Source organism: Argopecten irradians, chromosome 5 (assembly GCF_041381155.1).
Source record: "Argopecten irradians isolate NY chromosome 5, Ai_NY, whole genome shotgun sequence".
Classification (NCBI taxonomy): domain Eukaryota; kingdom Metazoa; phylum Mollusca; class Bivalvia; order Pectinida; family Pectinidae; genus Argopecten; species Argopecten irradians.
In genome coordinates this window covers 47,019,588-47,039,425 of record NC_091138.1, presented here as the reverse complement: position 1 = coordinate 47,039,425, position 19,838 = coordinate 47,019,588, and the positions used below count along the sequence as shown (strand labels likewise).

Here is a 19,838-nt window from a genome sequence, read left to right as displayed (position 1 = left end):
ACATTAACTCCCATGGTCGGGATTATTCAGGGAGATTAAATTTTAAATCTGAAATGATTAAACCATTACATGGAATACTTATAAAGGTTATGATCAATTTATTTACGGCACGTTAAGTGTTGGAACTGAACCTTGGGGCTAAAACTTGTGTGATCCAACAGCTACTTAGGTTAATACTACATATATTAGAACCGGCTGACTACCATAATTTCCATTAAAATTTTGAAAATGATTCTTGGTTTGTGTTTGGGTAAGGGGTCTTGCTCATACTTATTAATATGATTGCATTTACAAAAGATATATGTTATCTTCGCATTTTGAAATTTTATGAGTAAATGCTTTTTAAGTGTACTTTGCCACTCATTTTATTACTGTTACCTGTTACCTCTTCTTAGACAGGGTAGTTAGCTGGTTCCAGCTAGTTTTGGCGTGTTTTGTTCATTTACTAGATTGTTGTTGTCCAGTTGTGCCATATAAAAACTGGGGTAAAACTTGCATGGTACTGAATTCCAGTGAGTGTTCAGTCGGTTTTTTAAGCGAGTTTAGAGTAGGCGGGGCTTCTACTACAAAGTTTGCAAGGGAGTTCCACGAATCTACCACTTGTGGAACTCCCTTCCTACTATGGATCAAGACACATCTAAAAGTGCGCTTCAAATTAATTTTTAGAATCAATAGACTTAAAATGCCTCAATATATGTATCGTTTGTTTTAGTCCAAGTTTTCAATACTAAAGGAGGCAGGACTTAAGTGTTCTCAGGTTCGAACCCCAAAATCACTGCTCAATTTTTTTGCTCTTCTATAACACATACATGAATACATAATTAAGTACTTAATGCGCATCTTTCAAAACTCTAATGAAAGTCAACCGTTCATGTCTAGTAATATAGACAAAGGTGACGCGGTGACCAAGTGGTCAAGATGTCCGGACATATTACCACAAATCCTCCACCTCAGGGCTGTGAGTTCAAATCCCATATGGGGCAGTTACTAGGTACCAAATGCTGGTTGGTGGTTTTTCTCTGGGTACTATGGCTTCCCTCTACCATTCAACAAACCTGGCACATCCTTAAATGACCTTGGCTGTTAATAGGACATTAAAATAATAAAAGAAAAACCAGTATATTGACATTATTTTGTAAAAATTGGCAATATTTACACTTGAGTCGTTTGAATGCATGTTCTGTATGTTAAATTTCCTATAAAGACTCGATAATATGTAATTAATGTGTTACAAAATCATTTCACGTCATTAGATCTAACATTTAACTCAATAACGCTTATAATACTACAACCAAATTAATACATTTTGATCAATACCGTCGCTCTCCTGGAGACCGAATTATTGAATTTTAACGGCAAGCTTTTGTATATATGAGATTTCAGCGAGAATAAAATTCAGAATAATGATGCCTATAGTTTTCTTTTTACGTACATATGTACGTATAATTGGTTTACAATTTTTATATTTTTTATGAATTAGAGTTTCAGTTAATTAAGATATGGTCTGTCTGTCTGTGTATGTGAGTCACAAGTTTAAAGATTTATTTAACGAGGGCAAAAAAAAGGTCAAAATTGTTTATGTTGAATTTACTTGTTTGATTATGTCATAATGTGCTTTTGGTTATAATTATTAAAGTTATATGTCATGTGCCAACCAAATCCTGGTACATGTATATGCCCTTTGTATTGTAATCGGTTCTTAATGAGATGTGGATTAGGGCTAACCCATTATACTCCCCGCAATAAAATTACAGTGGGGTGGGGGCCGGGGGGGTATACTTGGTTCAGTTTGTCTGTCTGTCTGTGTGTTTGACATTCTTTGACTGATTTCTTCTCCTAAACTTGAAGGATTTCAACAAAACTTGGTGGCAACTATCCTTATACAGTGTACCAGTGTTCTATAAAATTTTGATCACCATAAAATACTTACCGGATGAATATTTTATGCATAAAATATTTACCCGAATCAATATTTAATGGGGGGGTCAAAATTTTATATGACAAAGGGTCAATATCTAATGGGGTGTCAAAATTTGTGTGCATATTTTATATCAGAATAAGACATGTCCGCGTTATGCCCCCCCCCCCCCCCCTTTTTCCTTTTTTTTTTTTTTTGTGGGGGGGGGGGGGGGTGTGTGTTTTGCTCTTGGACAACAGCTCTAGTTTTGGTAGACTTCCAAACACCTTATGATGTGCTATATTCCTTTGATTTATCAAGCTTTACATTAGTTCATACTTTTCTATATAAACTATGTGTAACATATAATTACTTAGTGCATGTTTAAATCAATATAAAAAAATTAAAGCATCAAGTAAAGTATAAGTTAATACTTGTTTATCATTTTAGCTTGAAATGACATCAAAAGTATTTAAAACAAAATGGATATTTATCACAGTTGTCAATTAAAATACAACCTTAAAGTGGTTTTGGACAGGAAGTGACAATCAAAATTCACAATGTAAAGTGGTTTTGAAAAGAAGGTGTATGTGGTTCGCCTTGAAACTATACAACTCTAAAATGCAAATCCGTGTTAAGTTGAAAAATTGTGCATGTATACACAAACACAAGAACTTAATTTTTTAAAAATTTTGATTATCCAAATTTAAATATTACTCGGTGATATGCTTTCGGGAAGAATGAAGCAGATACAGCATTGTGAAAGAAGAAAGACATTTTTGTTTTATTTATTTATTTGATTTTTTTACGAATTTTAATAATTTCATTTCAGGAGAAAATTTTTACCTTAATTACCAAATATTAGATATAGGTATATATCCAAATTAAAGCTGTGGATTTTCTGATACATATTTAACGTATTTTAAATTGCATTAGAATATCATATTTTTTTTAATCTAACAGGGGTTGATTTGATATGCTTTCATGTTGAACATTTAATACATTTTCAAAAAAAAAAAGGAATTTTAAAAAAATCATAGATTTTGCAACTGTAATTACACCTGGATTTCATTTTTCTACCTTCCTACCTAGTATGTTTATTACTTTCATGAAAATTAATAGCTGTTCCCAATAAAGGACATTAACCTTATATTAAATATATTTCTTGGAAAATGTTAAAAACTTCCTCTTTTAAATATTTCCTGGATTCTTGTGCATTAACCAATATTTTAGTAATGCACTCTCACAGAAGCTACAGTGTATCTGTCGTTTCTTTTTGAATTCATTACAGGATAAAAAATTAGCAATGCAATGATTTACAACACTTTATAATTGGACACGAAAATATTGATTCCTTGTTGAAGGACGCTAAATGGTTTTAAAGATATGTCTTCCAAATGTGATTTAAATGCCCATATGTAGGCCTGGTACTTTTCACATAAACGGGTCAAGGGCATCGCTACCTATTCCCTAATACAAAATTACCTTTAACTTGTAAATCTGTGTTTGTATAACATAAACTGGGTCCTTTTTCGTGTCAGTTGTTTTGAATCAATTTTGTTATGAAATAAAAAAAAAAATCCGCTACATTAAGTAGTTTTAGATATCAATCTTGCCCGGTAGATGAAGGACATCGACATGGGTTGTAGAATAACTTTGGTTTGAAACCTTACGTCACATATTATATTGTCTATGTACCTGGTACTTATATATACATAGGGGCCGATTATTTAGGTTTTTTCATATTAAAGCAATAAGTCTAAGCTTTATCTAGATTAAAGTCTCTAAATCAGTTGAGAAGACTAGATATGAACTCACATATGTCTGGAGAATATTAGATCGAGACTTGAAGAAATATTTTCAATTCTGAAAAAAAAAAACATTTGCAAGGTTACATAAAATTTTAAGTTAAATTGAGTCATATTTTGTTTCCTTTTTGGCATTAATAACATGGTAATCTTGCCTTGGAATCTCCTTGATAAGTTTTACAGCCTTGTCATGGAATTTGGTGGTGGTGATGGTGGGGGGTGGGGGTTGGGAGGGGCAGCAAAGCTTCATATAATGGATCTAAAACCTCATATTTCATAGTGTCATGCTTGGAGATCAAGTTGGAATCTTACAAATATTTGTGGTATACATGCAACTTGCTTTTGCTTCAAACTACTTTTGTAATGAGCCATTTTTGATAAGACAATCAAAATACAAACTTATTGTGTTTTAATTAACTGAAGACCACTTGACTAAGTTTAGAACTGACATTTTGTTTCTCAGTTTGTCTCTGGGTACTCAAAAAAAATTTATGTTCACTTACCTTACATTTCAATTTCATGATTAAATGTCAACTGGAAACATTAATACCATATAGTTTCTTTTGCAAATAGATTAATGGCTTACATTGTCAATTTTGTGAAAGCTGGTCAAAATTTTGTCTGCTCTTACCGTCCTTTGAGTATTCTCACCTTTTCGGATTGAGTCTAATCTGCTAATAGCTATAGGAGTTAAATTGATAATGGCTGCCATAGCTGCATGTTGGCCATATTATTTTACAAACAGTCTCAAAATCGAACAAAAAGAAAATCTAGACCAAGAAGATAAAAAAAATACTTTATTTTGGTAGGACGCTTGTAAGAAATCTATTAAATCTGGAGAACAATTGGCAGTTTAAATGATTGTTGAATAGAAGAATACAAACATGCTAGATACTCTAGTTGTGATATTAGATATCAATTATAGCTTTATAGAATTAACGAGGAGTCAACTAATTAAAGGACACATGTATTATAGGGGACTCCCAAGAACCTCTGTACAGGCAAAATTTGTGTCTTAATGTACAAAATGTACTTATTGATATTTCATTATTCAACACTTAATGTTGTAATTCATGAATTTGATTATTAAAAAAGATATTAATAAAACCTATTATCATTGTATTCATTTAAAATGAAAATGCAAAACCATCAAGAATCTTGGAATAAAAAAGTAAATGGGAAGGGGGGGATGGCAATTTACATTTCATTATAAGTCTAGAATAATTAACCCAATTCAACATTGGTTGCAAAAAGTAAAATAGAAGGGCAGATAGGATCTCCTTGAATTGGACAAACCATTTGTTTATATCATATTAAACCCATTCACCCATAAAGACACATTTAGACTCTTCTAAATCAAAGACTAGAGCGGTCCATTATGGGTGGATGATTTAAGGACAAATGAGTGGAGTTTTAAAATTGTACAAATGATAGAGTTGAGAGGTGTGTCGTGTTTGATTCAACAAAAGTTTTCATTTCATAAAGTTTCATTTGATACCAAAATTTATGAATTTTTTTTTTTTAATTTGGTAATAGAGAGACTGATCCTAAGAAATTTGATCTCAGCTACAGAAAATATATTGGGTTGTAGGGATGGATGTCAAATTGAATTTCACCACCATTTTCATTTTCATCATTACATGTACAGACCAACATTCAAGGCATGTACATGTAATTCAAAGTGTGTAAGTCAATCAGTAATTAGACTTTGTTTGTGCAGAGACTAAAATATTATGGGTCAGAAGGTTCAATATCTGCTTATATGTATCGCAGACAATTCTATAATGGATTGGGGAGTTAGGTATCTTAATATTTCTGACAGACTACAGTCAGTACTGGCTGGGGAATGAACTCAAATGGAGCTAATGCATGTACAAAAACTGCAAAAAAATCATAAAAAAGGAACTCTACAGATTATACTCTGGTGCAAACCCCCCAAAAAAAAAAAATATGATAAAAGTCAATCCTATTTGAAGCATCTTTAATTAAAATTGATGAATGATTAAGAACTCCGTCCTTTTCAAAAACATAATTTTTACAATTCAAAATTGATGAATTAATAAACGATTAAGAATTCCTTCCTTTTCAATAAAAATAATTGATACATGTAATGATACTGTACATGTAGTGTGGTTTTCAGACCGGCGGGATTTAACTTTGACCCAGTTTTATGGTTCTACTATATGTTATCGTGGGCTCAGTGTGGGACAATGTCAATAGAATACTAAGCTTCTGTGAGTGATAAACACACATACCTGTAGATATACCTCTAACGAGTTAAAACCAAAAGGAGGTCAATTCCAGGTGTTATTAACATTATTATCTTTAAAATTCTGTATCAAATATCAGAAAATTTCTGTTAAGTTACAACTTCAGCAGTATTTAGACCAATAAACTGAGTATCCGCCAGAAAATTGCTCAATATTATTACAGTAGAACATATGATGAAAGAGGGACCCCAGTTTTCAGTCCCATTTAGCCCTATTGTATGCCCTTTATGTGCCTAAGACTTTCCTTTCAACTCAGCATAAGTTAATTTTAAATTTATCATTGATTATATTTGCAGGATATGGTCTAGGTCAAAGTTTGTATAGCACAAGCTGGTCTATCGCCAGGTAACTTTTGTACCAGGCGATTGTCCGCTTTATTTACCTTTACATGTAGTTTATAAAAGCAGGACCGATGATATTCAATCAGTGATATGTACACCACACCTTGAAATGTCTACACCGAAACTCGGAACACAATTACTCCTATTGCAAAACCTAAGTGGATAAATAAAGGTTTATCTCTACCAGCGAACCCTCTTTGTAACTGCCATGCTCCAAGACAGTTCTACTTTGTACGCATTGAAATTGATTGATATTCATGTTATTAAACTTTTGAAAACGTGATAAATGACTGTGGTAAAAATGGTTAAAGCAGCTCAGAATAGATATGTTTAAAAAGGCCAGATGAATTATAGATGCAATGCACTTTGGAAACACAAAAATAAATATTGAAAATAATGATAAAAAAATGAAGGGGAAAAAAATAGTGCCTTACTTTTGTTGCCAATGATGCCTTCCAAAAATCATTTTAGGGAATTGAAAATACATGTTATCTATTTAAAGTCTGAATTATCAAAGATTTGTATATAATGCAGAAATAAAATTGCTAGATATCCCTGTTACATCGCAGCCTTGCACAGTAATAAATGGATGCAAGTACCAGTTCATATCGATATTAAGCTATTAAGAAATGGAATATTTTCACGAGCACAAAATAATCATAAAATTGACCCAGTTCAATTTCAACATCAATTTGGTTGAAAAAGTTTGGAGAGTTCATATTTCAAACTTTGGTTTTTTCTAAATTCATTCATATTACCAAATGTCTTAGTTGTAGCCTTCTTAACATTACAGGCCTCATCATACAAATTATACTTATTATTTGTTGTCTGCATGACTTTATATTTGACCAACAGAAAAAGTATATATATTTTTACAAAATATTTTTTAACAAGTATTCAAAGGTATAAGCCAAGGTGATGCTGTTGACCCCTAACTTTAAAGCTGTTTTAATTATTAAGGGGAGATAATAGTTATATTCACTTTAAAGGAGGGATAATCACTATTCCTTTGTTAAGGGGAGATAATTATTTATGTGTTAAAGGGGAGATCATTATTTTTATGTAGAAGGGGACATAATAGATAATTATTTCCATATAAAGGGGAGATAATTATTTTCTATGTTAATAGGGAGATAACAGTTATTTCAATTTTCTTCTTCTTCTTCCAATTTAAGGGACAGACTCAAAGGTTTTAGTGCATTTGTCCCTGGGAGGGGAAAAAAAGGGATAGTTGCTATTTCCATGACATTATATAACCTGGTACAATTAAATTGTCAATTAATAATTTTTTTTTTCTTTTTCTCTTTTTCAGAAATTTATCGAGAAATAGTATTAATTCCATAACCGCCAAATCATCAGTATTACAGAATTTGCCTCATCTAGAAACACTGTAAGTACTGCAGGAAAAAATACCAGAAAGTATTCTTTTCTAGTTTCTTACTTTTGCATGCTTTAATATAAATAAAACTGTTTCTTAAATAATTTTAGTTGAAATGCAAAAAAAAAAAAAAAATTCAGTCAAGTAACATCCTAAAAATTTTCAGTCTGTTATTTTAAGTGCAATTTATATACAATCAACTTGATTATATGTGATAAGACAACACTATTTAATAATTTAACATAATCTTCAAGTAATTTTATTTCGTATTTCTTTAATTCTTGCTGCTTATTTAAAAAAAAATCTTTATCTTAATATACTCAGGACACGTAAAACTATCATATTTACTTATACACTTTTAAAGAAATAATATATAATATTGTTTTTATTTAATATCTTGAATTCTAACTACAGTTACATTTATAAAATTAGTATTTCTTTATTTCTTGAATAACTTTTAATTTTTAGATGTCACAAAAATCTTATTTATATGGTTTTAACACTTTTAAAACATTCTTTCTGCACATATTTATATTTTGTTGTAATGATTATCTTTTTCAGAGATTTGACATATAATGACTTTTCTTCACTTTTATCAACCTCATTTTCCTCAATATTAAAGATTAAATATTTGTAAGTACTAGTATATAAAATATGAATATATACATATGTTTGGTTGCGGTTTGTGTGATTGCAAATTACGTAATTGTGCAGTATTCTATAATACATATGTTGTATATTAGTTTCTTTTTCTTGGTGAAAGTTTATGCATGTACCAGTGATTTTTCAGGGTATTTTGGGAAAAATGTTTTTGTAAAAATTTGGGAATTTTTAATCGCAAAAAAGAGCAGTTTTGGGAAAAAGTTACCCATTACTGAACATGGTATTATAGGTGATTAGATATTGTAAAACAGTAAACTGTGTCAATTTATCAAAAGGTGACGACCATCACAACAGTTTCAGAGTAGTTTTTTTTTTAGATTAAATGAGAGGAGAGATTTCCAGGTTTCATTCGTTTTTCAGAGATTTGATTTGGGAAATTTTCATTGTAACTGGGAAGAAAATAGGAGGGTTTGGCATTGGGAATGGGGTCGTTTTATAAGGCAAAAAATCACTGTGTACATATGTAGTTTGTATCATGAAGGTACGGAATGTATTATCTACACATTGGAATACATTGTAACATGTGCATATTTTAACAAAAATTGATTTCATAATTTCAAGAAAAAAATTCTGGAATGAAGTATATTATTCATGCATTGTGCTGCATTCATGAAATTCAAATACCGGTGTGAGTATTTAAGAAAGAAATTAAATTTTATATTCTTGAACAAATCATTCTGTTATTGAATATTTGGCAAGCAAAGAATAATGTTAATTCAAAACAGCAGATTTAACTTATTAAAAATTTGGCACATCTTTTTCACCTGATCACATTTAGAATATAAAATGCTTATAGATTTGTTTGCATGAATGTTACATAAAAGGTGAAATAGGTGTCCTAGCTTTAGAGTCCAATCACATTTCAATTAGAACTTACAATAAATATTTTCTTGTAAAAGTTATCTGATCAATTCTATTTAAGCCAAAGTTGGCATGCAAGGTTTCATAGGTCAATTCAAGGGACATTCTCACTGAATCTTCATAATACGTTGAAATAAAAAAAAAAAAAAATAACAATGGCAATGCAATTTTTCTACTTCATTGTATTATTAACAAAGTCCCTATAAGTGTCAAATGTCTTCAAGCTCATCTTCGTACTTAAAAATATTATACTGATATCATATCAATAAACATGTTTTCCATTTAATAAAAATAAAAAAAATGTATGATTTTTTCTGCTGAAAAAATGACACAGGTCAGTATATTATATGACCCCCCCACCCCCCCCCCTCTTATTCTGGAAATTTGTTAAAATAAGCGGGTGTCCTTTTGTAGTGATGTACTGTTAATGCAATATCACTACTGAGTACAGTTTAGCTTATAATACCATGCTTATCTGTTTTCTAATTATTATCCCTACTGTTAGGGACGGAGAAATGGCGAATTTCAACTCTTTGGGAAAAATTTTTGTCAATACATATGTAAAACTACTTTTACACAGAAAAATATATTTCCCTTTGCACTAGCAAATGTGTGTTTTGCTGACTAATATAATTTTTGCTGTCCCATTTAGAAAAAAAAAAGTTTGCAGTGGTTTTTATTTCATGTTGTAGTTAAACCTTATTGTTTAATATTTACCTACTACATGTTTAGCTACATCTTGTAAAAAACAAAGAGAAAAAAAAAACAACAACAAAAAACAAAAACAAAAAACTCCCAAAAAACAGGTCAGCTATGACCTACATTTTGACTTAACAATTATTGACCCACAATTTGACTTTTGACCTAGAAACTAGGCCGCTGAGACCACTGGGACCTAGATTGCCCCATATCATCTGTTTGAGCTATTTTTACTCCTTTGCTTTGAGAGAATAGAAGTTGGTATATGGGTCTATCTATGTATCTATATATAGGCATTTGATTTTTCAGGTCATTGAAATGATATCTAATCATCACAAATTTTTGACATACATATTGTATTGTACATATTGCTGATATTAATATTCTGATATCTTGATATTCATTAATGCATAAATTTATATACAAAATTTATTTATCAAATTTTCTGTGTATAATATAATTTTGATTAATGAATTAATTATTTCAGATTTCAATTCTTGTGTCATTGTTAGTTGCCATTGAAAAAATTAAGTTACATGTTTTAAAATTTCCAAATTTTTTTTTCATTTCAGAAACCTCTCGCACAATAGTATTAATCACATTGATGCCAATACGTTCAGTTCTATGTCAAGTCTAATAAGTTTGTAAGTATTTCCTTCTAATTATGTACCTTCCACCCCTGGAGACACATTTGAACTCTTCTAAATCATAAGCTAGAAGAGTCCATTATGAATTGCCAGGGGTGAATGAGTTAATTGTTTCTTGTACTTACTAGGTTATCTCCCCTTAAGGCTAGGTATCAAATGTAACATCATTGATTTTTTGAGTGAAAATAATGTTGATTTATGAAAAAAAAATGATGCTATGCTCATAGCAGCATGAAGTTACAATCAATACCTACACTCAGTTATTCATAGATATAGAATAATTTAATGAATTATGCTATTATGCATGTTCACATTTGTCTAAAGATGCTTTTAAAATGATATTAATGAAAATATTTTGCAAAAAAACATAAAATGACAATTTTGAAATATTAAATTGATGTATAGTGTATATTTATATTAAATTTCAGTAATAGAGTAAATTTGAGAATGCCAATATTGAACTGTTTTCAGTTCATGTTGTAATGAAATCATTTTTGTTTTTAGGGACTTGTCATATAACGGATTTACCGAAATAGATGCCACCACTTTTAAATATACGACGAACCTGCAGGCATTGTAAGCATATAGCTACAATTATTTAACAAGATTTTATACAGTAACCCTGGTCAATGCTAGCCGCAATGTACCACTCAGCTAGAGAGATCTTCTCTTTAGCTTGATCAGTTGAGTGTCATATTGTAATCCAGAGGTCCTGCGTTCAATCCCTTGCAGAAGCAGTGATTGAATTTAATATGAATCCCTACCCTGTTACATGTATTATACATGAAATGTTTGTGAATATTTTCTCTCTTCATTTGACAATTCTTTAATATTTTGTGGTTAGTCTTTGGAATGACATTAATTATTTTTGTTTTCTTGGTTCGAAATCAATAATTAAAACACCAAAATTTTCTGCACATATTGTTTCATGTCAGAGGGTATGTCAAAAGTCTTGAAGAGTTGGAATTACAGGTAGGGCATTAATTGCCAGGTGCTGACAGTAGGTCGGTGGTTTTTCTCTGGGTAACCTGGATTTAAATTTCCTTCACATAACCTGACACAAACTTTTATGAACCAAACATCAATGTGAAAATTAAAAAAAATTGATTAATTAAATTGTTACACAATCTTGAATTTGAATAAATTGTTTTCTTGAAGTTAAATATGACAGAATTTGAAAAAATATTTAATCTGCTAATTTGTTATTAAAGGTTTTTTCTTTAACTGTATATCTTACGTTTTACCTTGTAGGAGCCTTGCGGGGAATTTGATCACCAAGTTCAAGGATAAATCCTTTGAAGTTCCAAACCTCACCGTATTGTACGTATTTTGATTAATATTGAAATTCTTTTGTGTATTTCTAATCAAAATAAAATGTATTCTGAATGACATGAAAATTATGAGATAAAATTGATTTTTGTAGCTTGCTGTAGATACCCTTTGAAAAAATTTTTGCATATAATGTGATGTTTTGATGACCTAAATGTAATTATGACAACTTTTCATTTTCTAAAAAAAAATTGCATGTATTTTATGTAAATCATGATGTACAGTAATTAAGTTGGGTTTTTTTTTTCTTCTATTTTTTGCAGGGACTTATCCAATAATCCTGTGAAATCATTTGAGAGACTCATGTTCACCTCATCAAGTAGTATCACCACATTGTAAGTACAAAGTCGCAAACTAGGTCACTGTGACCTACTTTTATCAGTTCCTAACCAGTTCACAAAGGACTCTATGTTGTTGAGTTAATCAGACTACCCTTACATGATCCTGTCAGAGTCTCCTTCATACCTGGTCACTGGAACTTAACACGTTATACTTCATCTTCTAAACTAAGTCACTGTGACCTACTTTTATCAGTTCCTAACCAGTTCACAAAGGACTCTATGTTATTGTGTTAATCAGACTACCCTTACATGATCCTGTCAGAGTCTCATTCATACCTGGTCACTGGAACTTAACACGTTATACCTCATCTTCTAAACTAAGTCACTGTGACCTACTTTTATCAGTTCCTAACCAGTTCACTAAGGACTCTGTGTTATTTTAGTTAATCAGACTACTCTTACATGATCCCGTCAGAGTCTCCTTCATACCTGGTCACTGGAACTTAACACTTTATACTCATCTTCTAAACTAGGTCACTGTGACCTACTTTTATCAGTTCCTAACCACTTCACTAAGGACTGTGTTATTTTGTAAATCTGTCTGCCTTGATCAGAACCTTCTTCACAACTGGTTGGTTGATGAAACTTTATACTTTTGCGACAGATTCATATACCAAGTGTAATGTTTGGTTTACCGAAAGTAGGTCACCGTTGCCGATATTGTAACCTTTGACCTGCATCAAACTAAAAGCTTTAAGGCTCGTACAATATATAAACTGTTTTATCATAACCCCCATCTCTGGATTGAATGTTTCGAACCCATTGTCACCATTTTGGAAAGAAAAAAGAATAATTTCATTTAGTTCTGTCTAGAAACCACATTCTGTAAGTGGCATAACTGAAAGTCAGTTTGAGAATCTTTTTATACACTAATGACTTACCAGTAGAACATGTTTTATTTGCATAATTATTTTTCACTTTATTGCAAAGAAATAGAATTATCTTCAATTTATATATTTATGAGTTAATATTGTAGTAGATAATTGAGTGTTTAAAAACACGAAGAAATGTGACATTTAATTGCTAGAAATATCTTTACATAGTTACCGTATACAGAAATTGAATGTTAGAAAAAAGTTTGAATCTTTTTGTATATGTAGTCATTTACTGTTCAAAAATATGTATGGTGCTGTGCATGAAAAATATCTATTATAATTACTGAGCACAACAGAATTTTATTTTGAACATATTATACAGCTTACAAAAAATTCCAAAGATTTAACACCTAAAATACTTAAAGTTTCAATCAGATTGAAAATATAGGCTAAAGATCTGTATGTTCAATGAGGCATGACTGAGAGCGGAGCTCGTAGATCCAATGTTGGGCTATAGATAATATGACTAAACAAGGTAATAAATGTAAACAACTCTATATACTGTATTATATAGGTATATGGTATATGACCTTGGAATCTTTCACATAGTGGGTACCTTGGTGTGATTTTTTTTTATCGTCGTATATAAGCATTTGGGTATGCTTATAGTGGATATTCTTTCATAATTGTATACCTTTAGTACTCAAAGTTCACATATGTCGATGGTAATTTGCTGTGGGCTGAATAGGCTATCAATCAAATACATTTAATTATCACATCTACATCAGATTTATTTCTTTAGCAGTGAATTTTTTTTTTTAAGTCAAATAATAAAATACAATTCTAAATATCTTTCTGATGAATTCCAAAATGTTTTCTGTGATTTTTTTGTGTGCTTTTGTCAGCATTTTCAGAAGTTTATTTTATGCATGCATGCATGTATGGATGTAAAATATATTTTTTTTACAAAATAATGTTATTATATCTACATATATATGAACCCATAGCTTCTGTCAGAAAGTAATTTAACTCCACATAATGATAAGTTTGTCAGCATTATAAGGGGACATCAACGTATCTTTATAATGTCACTGACGAGATATTATGGCCTAATAATTGATTTATCTGACATTATACCACTAGCTTGCTATCTCTGGATCAGTGGGCTGAGTGGTTAAGGCGTCTGACATTCTACCACTAGCCCTCCACATTCGGGTCGCAGATACTGAGTGTTTAAGGTGTCTGACATTCTACCACTAGCCTTCCCCCTCTGGGTTATAGTGGCTGAGTGGTTAAGGCGTCTGACATTCTACCACTAGCCCTCCACATTCGGGTTGCAGATACTGAGTGTTTAAGGTGTCTGACATTCTACCACTAGCCCTCCACATTCGGGTTGCAGATACTGAGTGGTTAAGGCGTCTGACATTCTACCACTAGCCCTCCACATTCGGGTCGCAGATACTGAGTGTTTTGGTGTCTGATATTCTACCTCTAGCCCTCAATCTCTGGAGTCACAGTGGATGAGTGGTTAAGGCGTTCAGCATTCTACCACTAGCTCTCCACCTTTGGGTCACATTGGCTAGGTGTTGTTAAAGTGTCTGACATTCTACCACTAGCCCTCCACCTCTGGGTCACAGTGGCTGAGTGGTTAAGGTATCAGACATTCTACCACTAGCCTTCCACCTTTGGGTCACATTGGCTAGGTGGTTAAAGTGTCTGACATTCTACCACTAGCCTTCCACCTCTGTGTCACAGAGGCTGAGTTGTTAAGATGTCTGACATTCTACCACTAGTCCTCCATATTCGGGTCGCAGATACTGAGTGTTTAAGGTGTCTGACATTCTACCACTAGCCCTCCACATTCCAGTCAGATACTGAGTGTTTAAGGTATCAGACATTCTACCACTAGCCTTCCACCTTTGGGTCACATTGGCTAGGTGGTTAAAGTGTCTGACATTCTACCACTAGCCTTCCACCTCTGGGTCACAGAGGCTGAGTTGATAAGGTGTCTGACATTCTACCACTAGCCTCCCACCTTGGGGTCACAGAGGCTGAGTGGTTTAAGTGTCTGACATTCTACCACTTGCCCTCCACCTTTGGGTTACTGATATTCTACCACTCACTCTGGGTGTAGTGTGGTACCTGATAAATTTAACACCATCCTTTCACTTTTATATTGTAATGGACCAGAAATTAATTTTTTCATTAAAGATGTAGTGTCTTTGACAAATATCAAAAGGATATTTGAAGTACATGTAAATTACAAGAAGAACAATGGCCATAGGACTGCACCTTGAAGAACTCAACATAGAGTATCAACACAGTTATGACATCATTAAATGAATATTGACTCATTGTTTCTAAAAAAATAGATTAACTAAGACAATATATTGTATATCAAACCTTATGTGGCTATGTATATGTATTAGCCAATGCGAATAGTGGAAAATCAGAGCATATCTAATATTAATTGAAAATTTATCTTTTTTTTTACAGGTACATTAACCAAATGAATCTCACGAGTCTTCCACCTTACCTGTTTGAAAACCTAATGCTTCTGGAGACATTGTAAGTTTTTATTTTTCATGTTAAGATTGGTAGTGGGTTTTTTGTGTGTGAATAGTTCTGTAGATTTGAGTTCTAAAAATGAGTAATTTTCAAATAAACTGCTCCATTTTGTACTTACATGCATAAATAAAGATATAGATACTTAGATTTAAAGATTATAGCTATTGTGTGATTAATCAATTTTTGAAAGGTGGAACAATGGATTCAAATGACTGTTTGGGCTGCAGTCCGTTTGAATGATAATTTTGGTTTTCAACAATGGGTCATTTAATTGAATTTGCACCATTAAATTCACATTCAATCTTTTAATGAAAATTTTTAAGTGATATGTACTAATTTTTACTTATTTAGCCATTTTACAGATATTCAAATGATTAAGTAATAGAACAGAAATTAAACTATGTATAAAAGAAACATTTTCGTATATGCTTACTTGGTAGCTGTTTAGAAGAAAAATGTTTAGGTCAAATTAAACCGAACTAAACTAAAGAGAATTAACAAGCATTCCTTTTATTCAAAATTAGTTTCTTATCTCAAGTATATGATGTATATAAAGATAAATATGTTTTTATCTGTTGAATAAAGACTAGACAAACTTGCATTACTTTTCTGTTAGCTCTGACCCCAAGTAGAATTCCGAATGACCTTGTAGAATAAGAAGGTCAAATTTTAGCCGTTCCTAGTTTTATCCTGTATTCAATGGCTTGGGTCCTTGTGAAAACATATATTTATTTCTAAACTTTGAATTTAGAATATCTTCTCCAATCTAAGAATGCATTAAAAAAATAGGTTGAAAAAATGTATTTCTGATATTCTGTCACCATATGTCAACATTATATCTGAAAACTCCTTAAGGTGAATGGCTTTGTGTGTGATATTTTATATAATAGATATAGTTTTAATTATAGATTAGATGTGTAATACAGGTATACAGTCAAGCCTGTCTATAAAGACCACTCTGAAGGGACAAAGATCTACTTAAAAAACCAATGGGTATATAAAGCCAGAGATTTTTATACTCAGGAAAAAAATATTGTTGAAAACCAAAAATGTCCATAGCCATAAGTTTATGCATAGGTCAAATTTTATTGAAATCAATTATTTTGAACAAAAATGGTCCTATTAAGCAGATGGTCCTTATACAGGGGTGGTCTCTATTGCAGGTTTTACTGTATAATTACTACCCAAACAGGTGTAGCCTATGTAGGTAACACTGAGCCACAGTGGCTATTTTAGGAGTATGCCACCGGCCACACTCTGACTGTGCATGCCACCGATTGTTTGTTTACAGGTATCTTCGTGAGAATAATATTAGTGTTATTCCCAGCGACGCTTTTTCCTCCAACCCCAATTTATCAACATTGTAAGTAAGGCCTCCGGAGAGACGCTCAGCCGTCGTATCCGGACACAAATAACCTTCGGAGAGACGCTCAGCCGTCTTATCCGGACACAAATAACATTTGTAGTGACGTCGGATCAAAATATACCTTAACAGCCATATCCTTCGGCATCAATCCTTGCAACAAATATCTCGTAACCCGCACATGGTAGCATCAACCTCTTGATCATAACAAGCACTCTGTGGCATCAACTATTGCCACCGAACATCCTTCAACTAAACAAGCACATTGTGGATATATCTCTTGTAAATTAATATATTATAACAGGGTCATGACTACAGCTAAAGGTCCATCATCTATTAGAAAGTTTTTCTTGAAAACAACTTAAAGTATGAGTTTACGGCTAAAACAGTCTTAGATGTTGACTTACCAAATTATAAAAAGTTAAGTCATTTTTGTTTGGCTAAAGCAAAACTAAGTCATTTTTATTGGCTAAAGTAAGTCATTTTTTATTAGCTAAAGCAAAATTAAGTCATTTTTGATTGGCTAAAGCAAGATTAAGTCATTTTTTATTTTGAATATCTAAAGTCTTAGGTTTCTTTATGACCTTGAAGCCAAATCTAGGGAATCTTTAATAGAAATTTTCAATCTTAATTTTAATTTTGTTTTAAGTTTTCAAGCTTGAATATTTAATGTGAAGTTACGCTGAGATCAACAAAATTATTTCTGATTAAACAGTAGGGTCTTGAGTTAAAAGTTTTAGGTAATACAAATATAATGTCGAATGCATTTATGAAACTCATTCTTAAGTTCACACATGTCAGGTTTTCTGAAATCTTTTGACTTTCTGAGATAAAGGTATGACATTGGTATTAAATTGAAGAATAAGATGATCTTTTACAATCTAAAATATTGTAGAAATAATGTACAATTCAATAACATTTCCTTGGAAAAATCTCCCCTGAAGGTGTTTAATAAACCATCACAGAATGAGGTCAAAATAATTCTGTCATGACCAAATAGATATAAATTATTCATCTAAATGGTGATAAAGATAATTAAAATGATATATGAATTCAAAAAAGAAAATTCTGCAAAGTCAATAAAGTTTGTCTAACCATATAATACAATACACCGAAAGGTGAGAGATGTAGATTAAATGTCTTTTTCATAAATTCCTTCAATTCAATAAGTTAAAATATATTGAAAATTTATTATCTTGATATACCAGAGAGACTGGATTATATCTCTTTTATCTGTGAAAGTAATTAAATTCAAATCACTGGATTAACAAGGATTTTAAAGACAAATGCACAATAAATTATAAAAAGTTTATTAAAGTTCATGAATTGTACATTAAGACGTTTCATTATGCAGAATTGCATGCTCAGAGAATTACTATTTATTGTTATGATTGTAGTTACATCGGGAAATTTCATAGATATTTTGTCATTGTATTTTAGAGTTATCTGCCCTTGAGTGTACTTGTTGGTTGTAAAGTCAATTGTGTAAAAATACAGCCGGTAAATGTTTCTATTAAAATCCTAACTTTACATTTACAAATTCATGATGTAGAAATCAATATCTACATGCAAGATCAGCTAACTTGGTATTATGTAAATATAAAGAAATGTACAATTCAATAATACATTATGCAAGGGGGATAATTCTGCAATATGAAATTACGGAACAAGGTCAATATTTACATGTAATTAAGGATTAGTTTTGTGTTAAGCCCTGTGAATTTGTTGATTTTATGCACACAGATCCTTTCTATGTCAAACTAAAGCACAAACTTCCAATCTGTATTCGACATTGCACTGTAGTGAACTTACAAACAATATGTAAGAAACGATACATAACTCATCACCCCTGTAAAATCATAATGAACTCTTCTAACCTTTGAATTACAACAATTCAAATGTGTCTTCAGGGTGAATGAGTTAATGTGATATAACCAAATTCTCTTTGCTTTAGAAAACAATTTAATGATAGAATTAAGTTTCTAATTTTCTGTATTCTTGTTTACATTCATGTTAGATATAACAAAGTTAGCCTTTCATTCCTGCTATGCCAAGTTTAGCATATATTGATTTGAGTAGCCTTATATGATGTTAAACTGCTGAACGTATTTGACAATTTTTAGCTCGCCTATTCGAAGAATAGGGGGAGCTAATGTTGTCACCCCGGCGTCGGTGTTGGCGTCGGCGTCAGAGTTGGCGTCCCATTTCACGTTAAAGTTTTTGCACAAGTTTCTGTTTTGTCAATTGTTTAAGCTTAAGTCATCATAAATGTTTGATTTTATTTTCCTAATGTGTATGGATGCTGAACGTGATAATACAACCAATTTGGGGCCCTTTAGGGGGTTTTTGAGTCTGTTAATTTGTCATATTTCCATGTTAAAGTTTTTGAGCAAGTTTCTATTTTGTCTATTGTTTAAGCTTAAGTCATCATAAATGTTTATGATTTTATTTTCCTAATGTGTATGGATGCTGAACGTGATAATACAACCAATTTGGGGCCCTTTAGGGGTTTTTTGAGTCTATTAATTTGTCATATTTCCATGTTTAAATAGTAAATACTTGAACATCAACTTCTCCTGAATAGGCGAGCTTTGCTGTTCTCCAACAGCTCTTGTTCTTGCCATCTTGCCATTGCCAATGTGATTTTCCAACTTGATACTTGACTTTCATAGTCAGACATATAATTACTCTCAACTTTTGTGGAGTTATTGCCCCTTGTTATTTTTTTCTTTTTTTCTTTTTGCAGCATTATTGGCATATTTCTTAATGATCTTCAAACATCAAATGCATTATATTGTTTACTTTTTAACGTGCAGGACATTGAATTATTTTGGGGAAATCTTATTTATTTATCTGTT

General features: G+C 31.7%; 1 protein-coding gene across 1 annotated transcript in view; it reads left to right on the top strand.

The window, feature by feature from the left end:
- LOC138324465 (polycystin-1-like) overlaps window positions 1-19,838 on the top strand; it is an 82,718-nt gene that overhangs the window by 11,345 nt on the left and 51,535 nt on the right. The window contains exons 3-10 of the mRNA XM_069269528.1: window positions 7,629-7,706; window positions 8,256-8,327; window positions 10,490-10,561; window positions 11,069-11,140; window positions 11,816-11,884; window positions 12,157-12,228; window positions 15,546-15,617; window positions 16,909-16,980. Of these exons, the coding sequence (XP_069125629.1) occupies window positions 7,629-7,706; window positions 8,256-8,327; window positions 10,490-10,561; window positions 11,069-11,140; window positions 11,816-11,884; window positions 12,157-12,228; window positions 15,546-15,617; window positions 16,909-16,980 (579 nt within the window). The remainder of the gene's footprint in view (window positions 1-7,628; window positions 7,707-8,255; window positions 8,328-10,489; window positions 10,562-11,068; window positions 11,141-11,815; window positions 11,885-12,156; window positions 12,229-15,545; window positions 15,618-16,908; window positions 16,981-19,838) is intronic.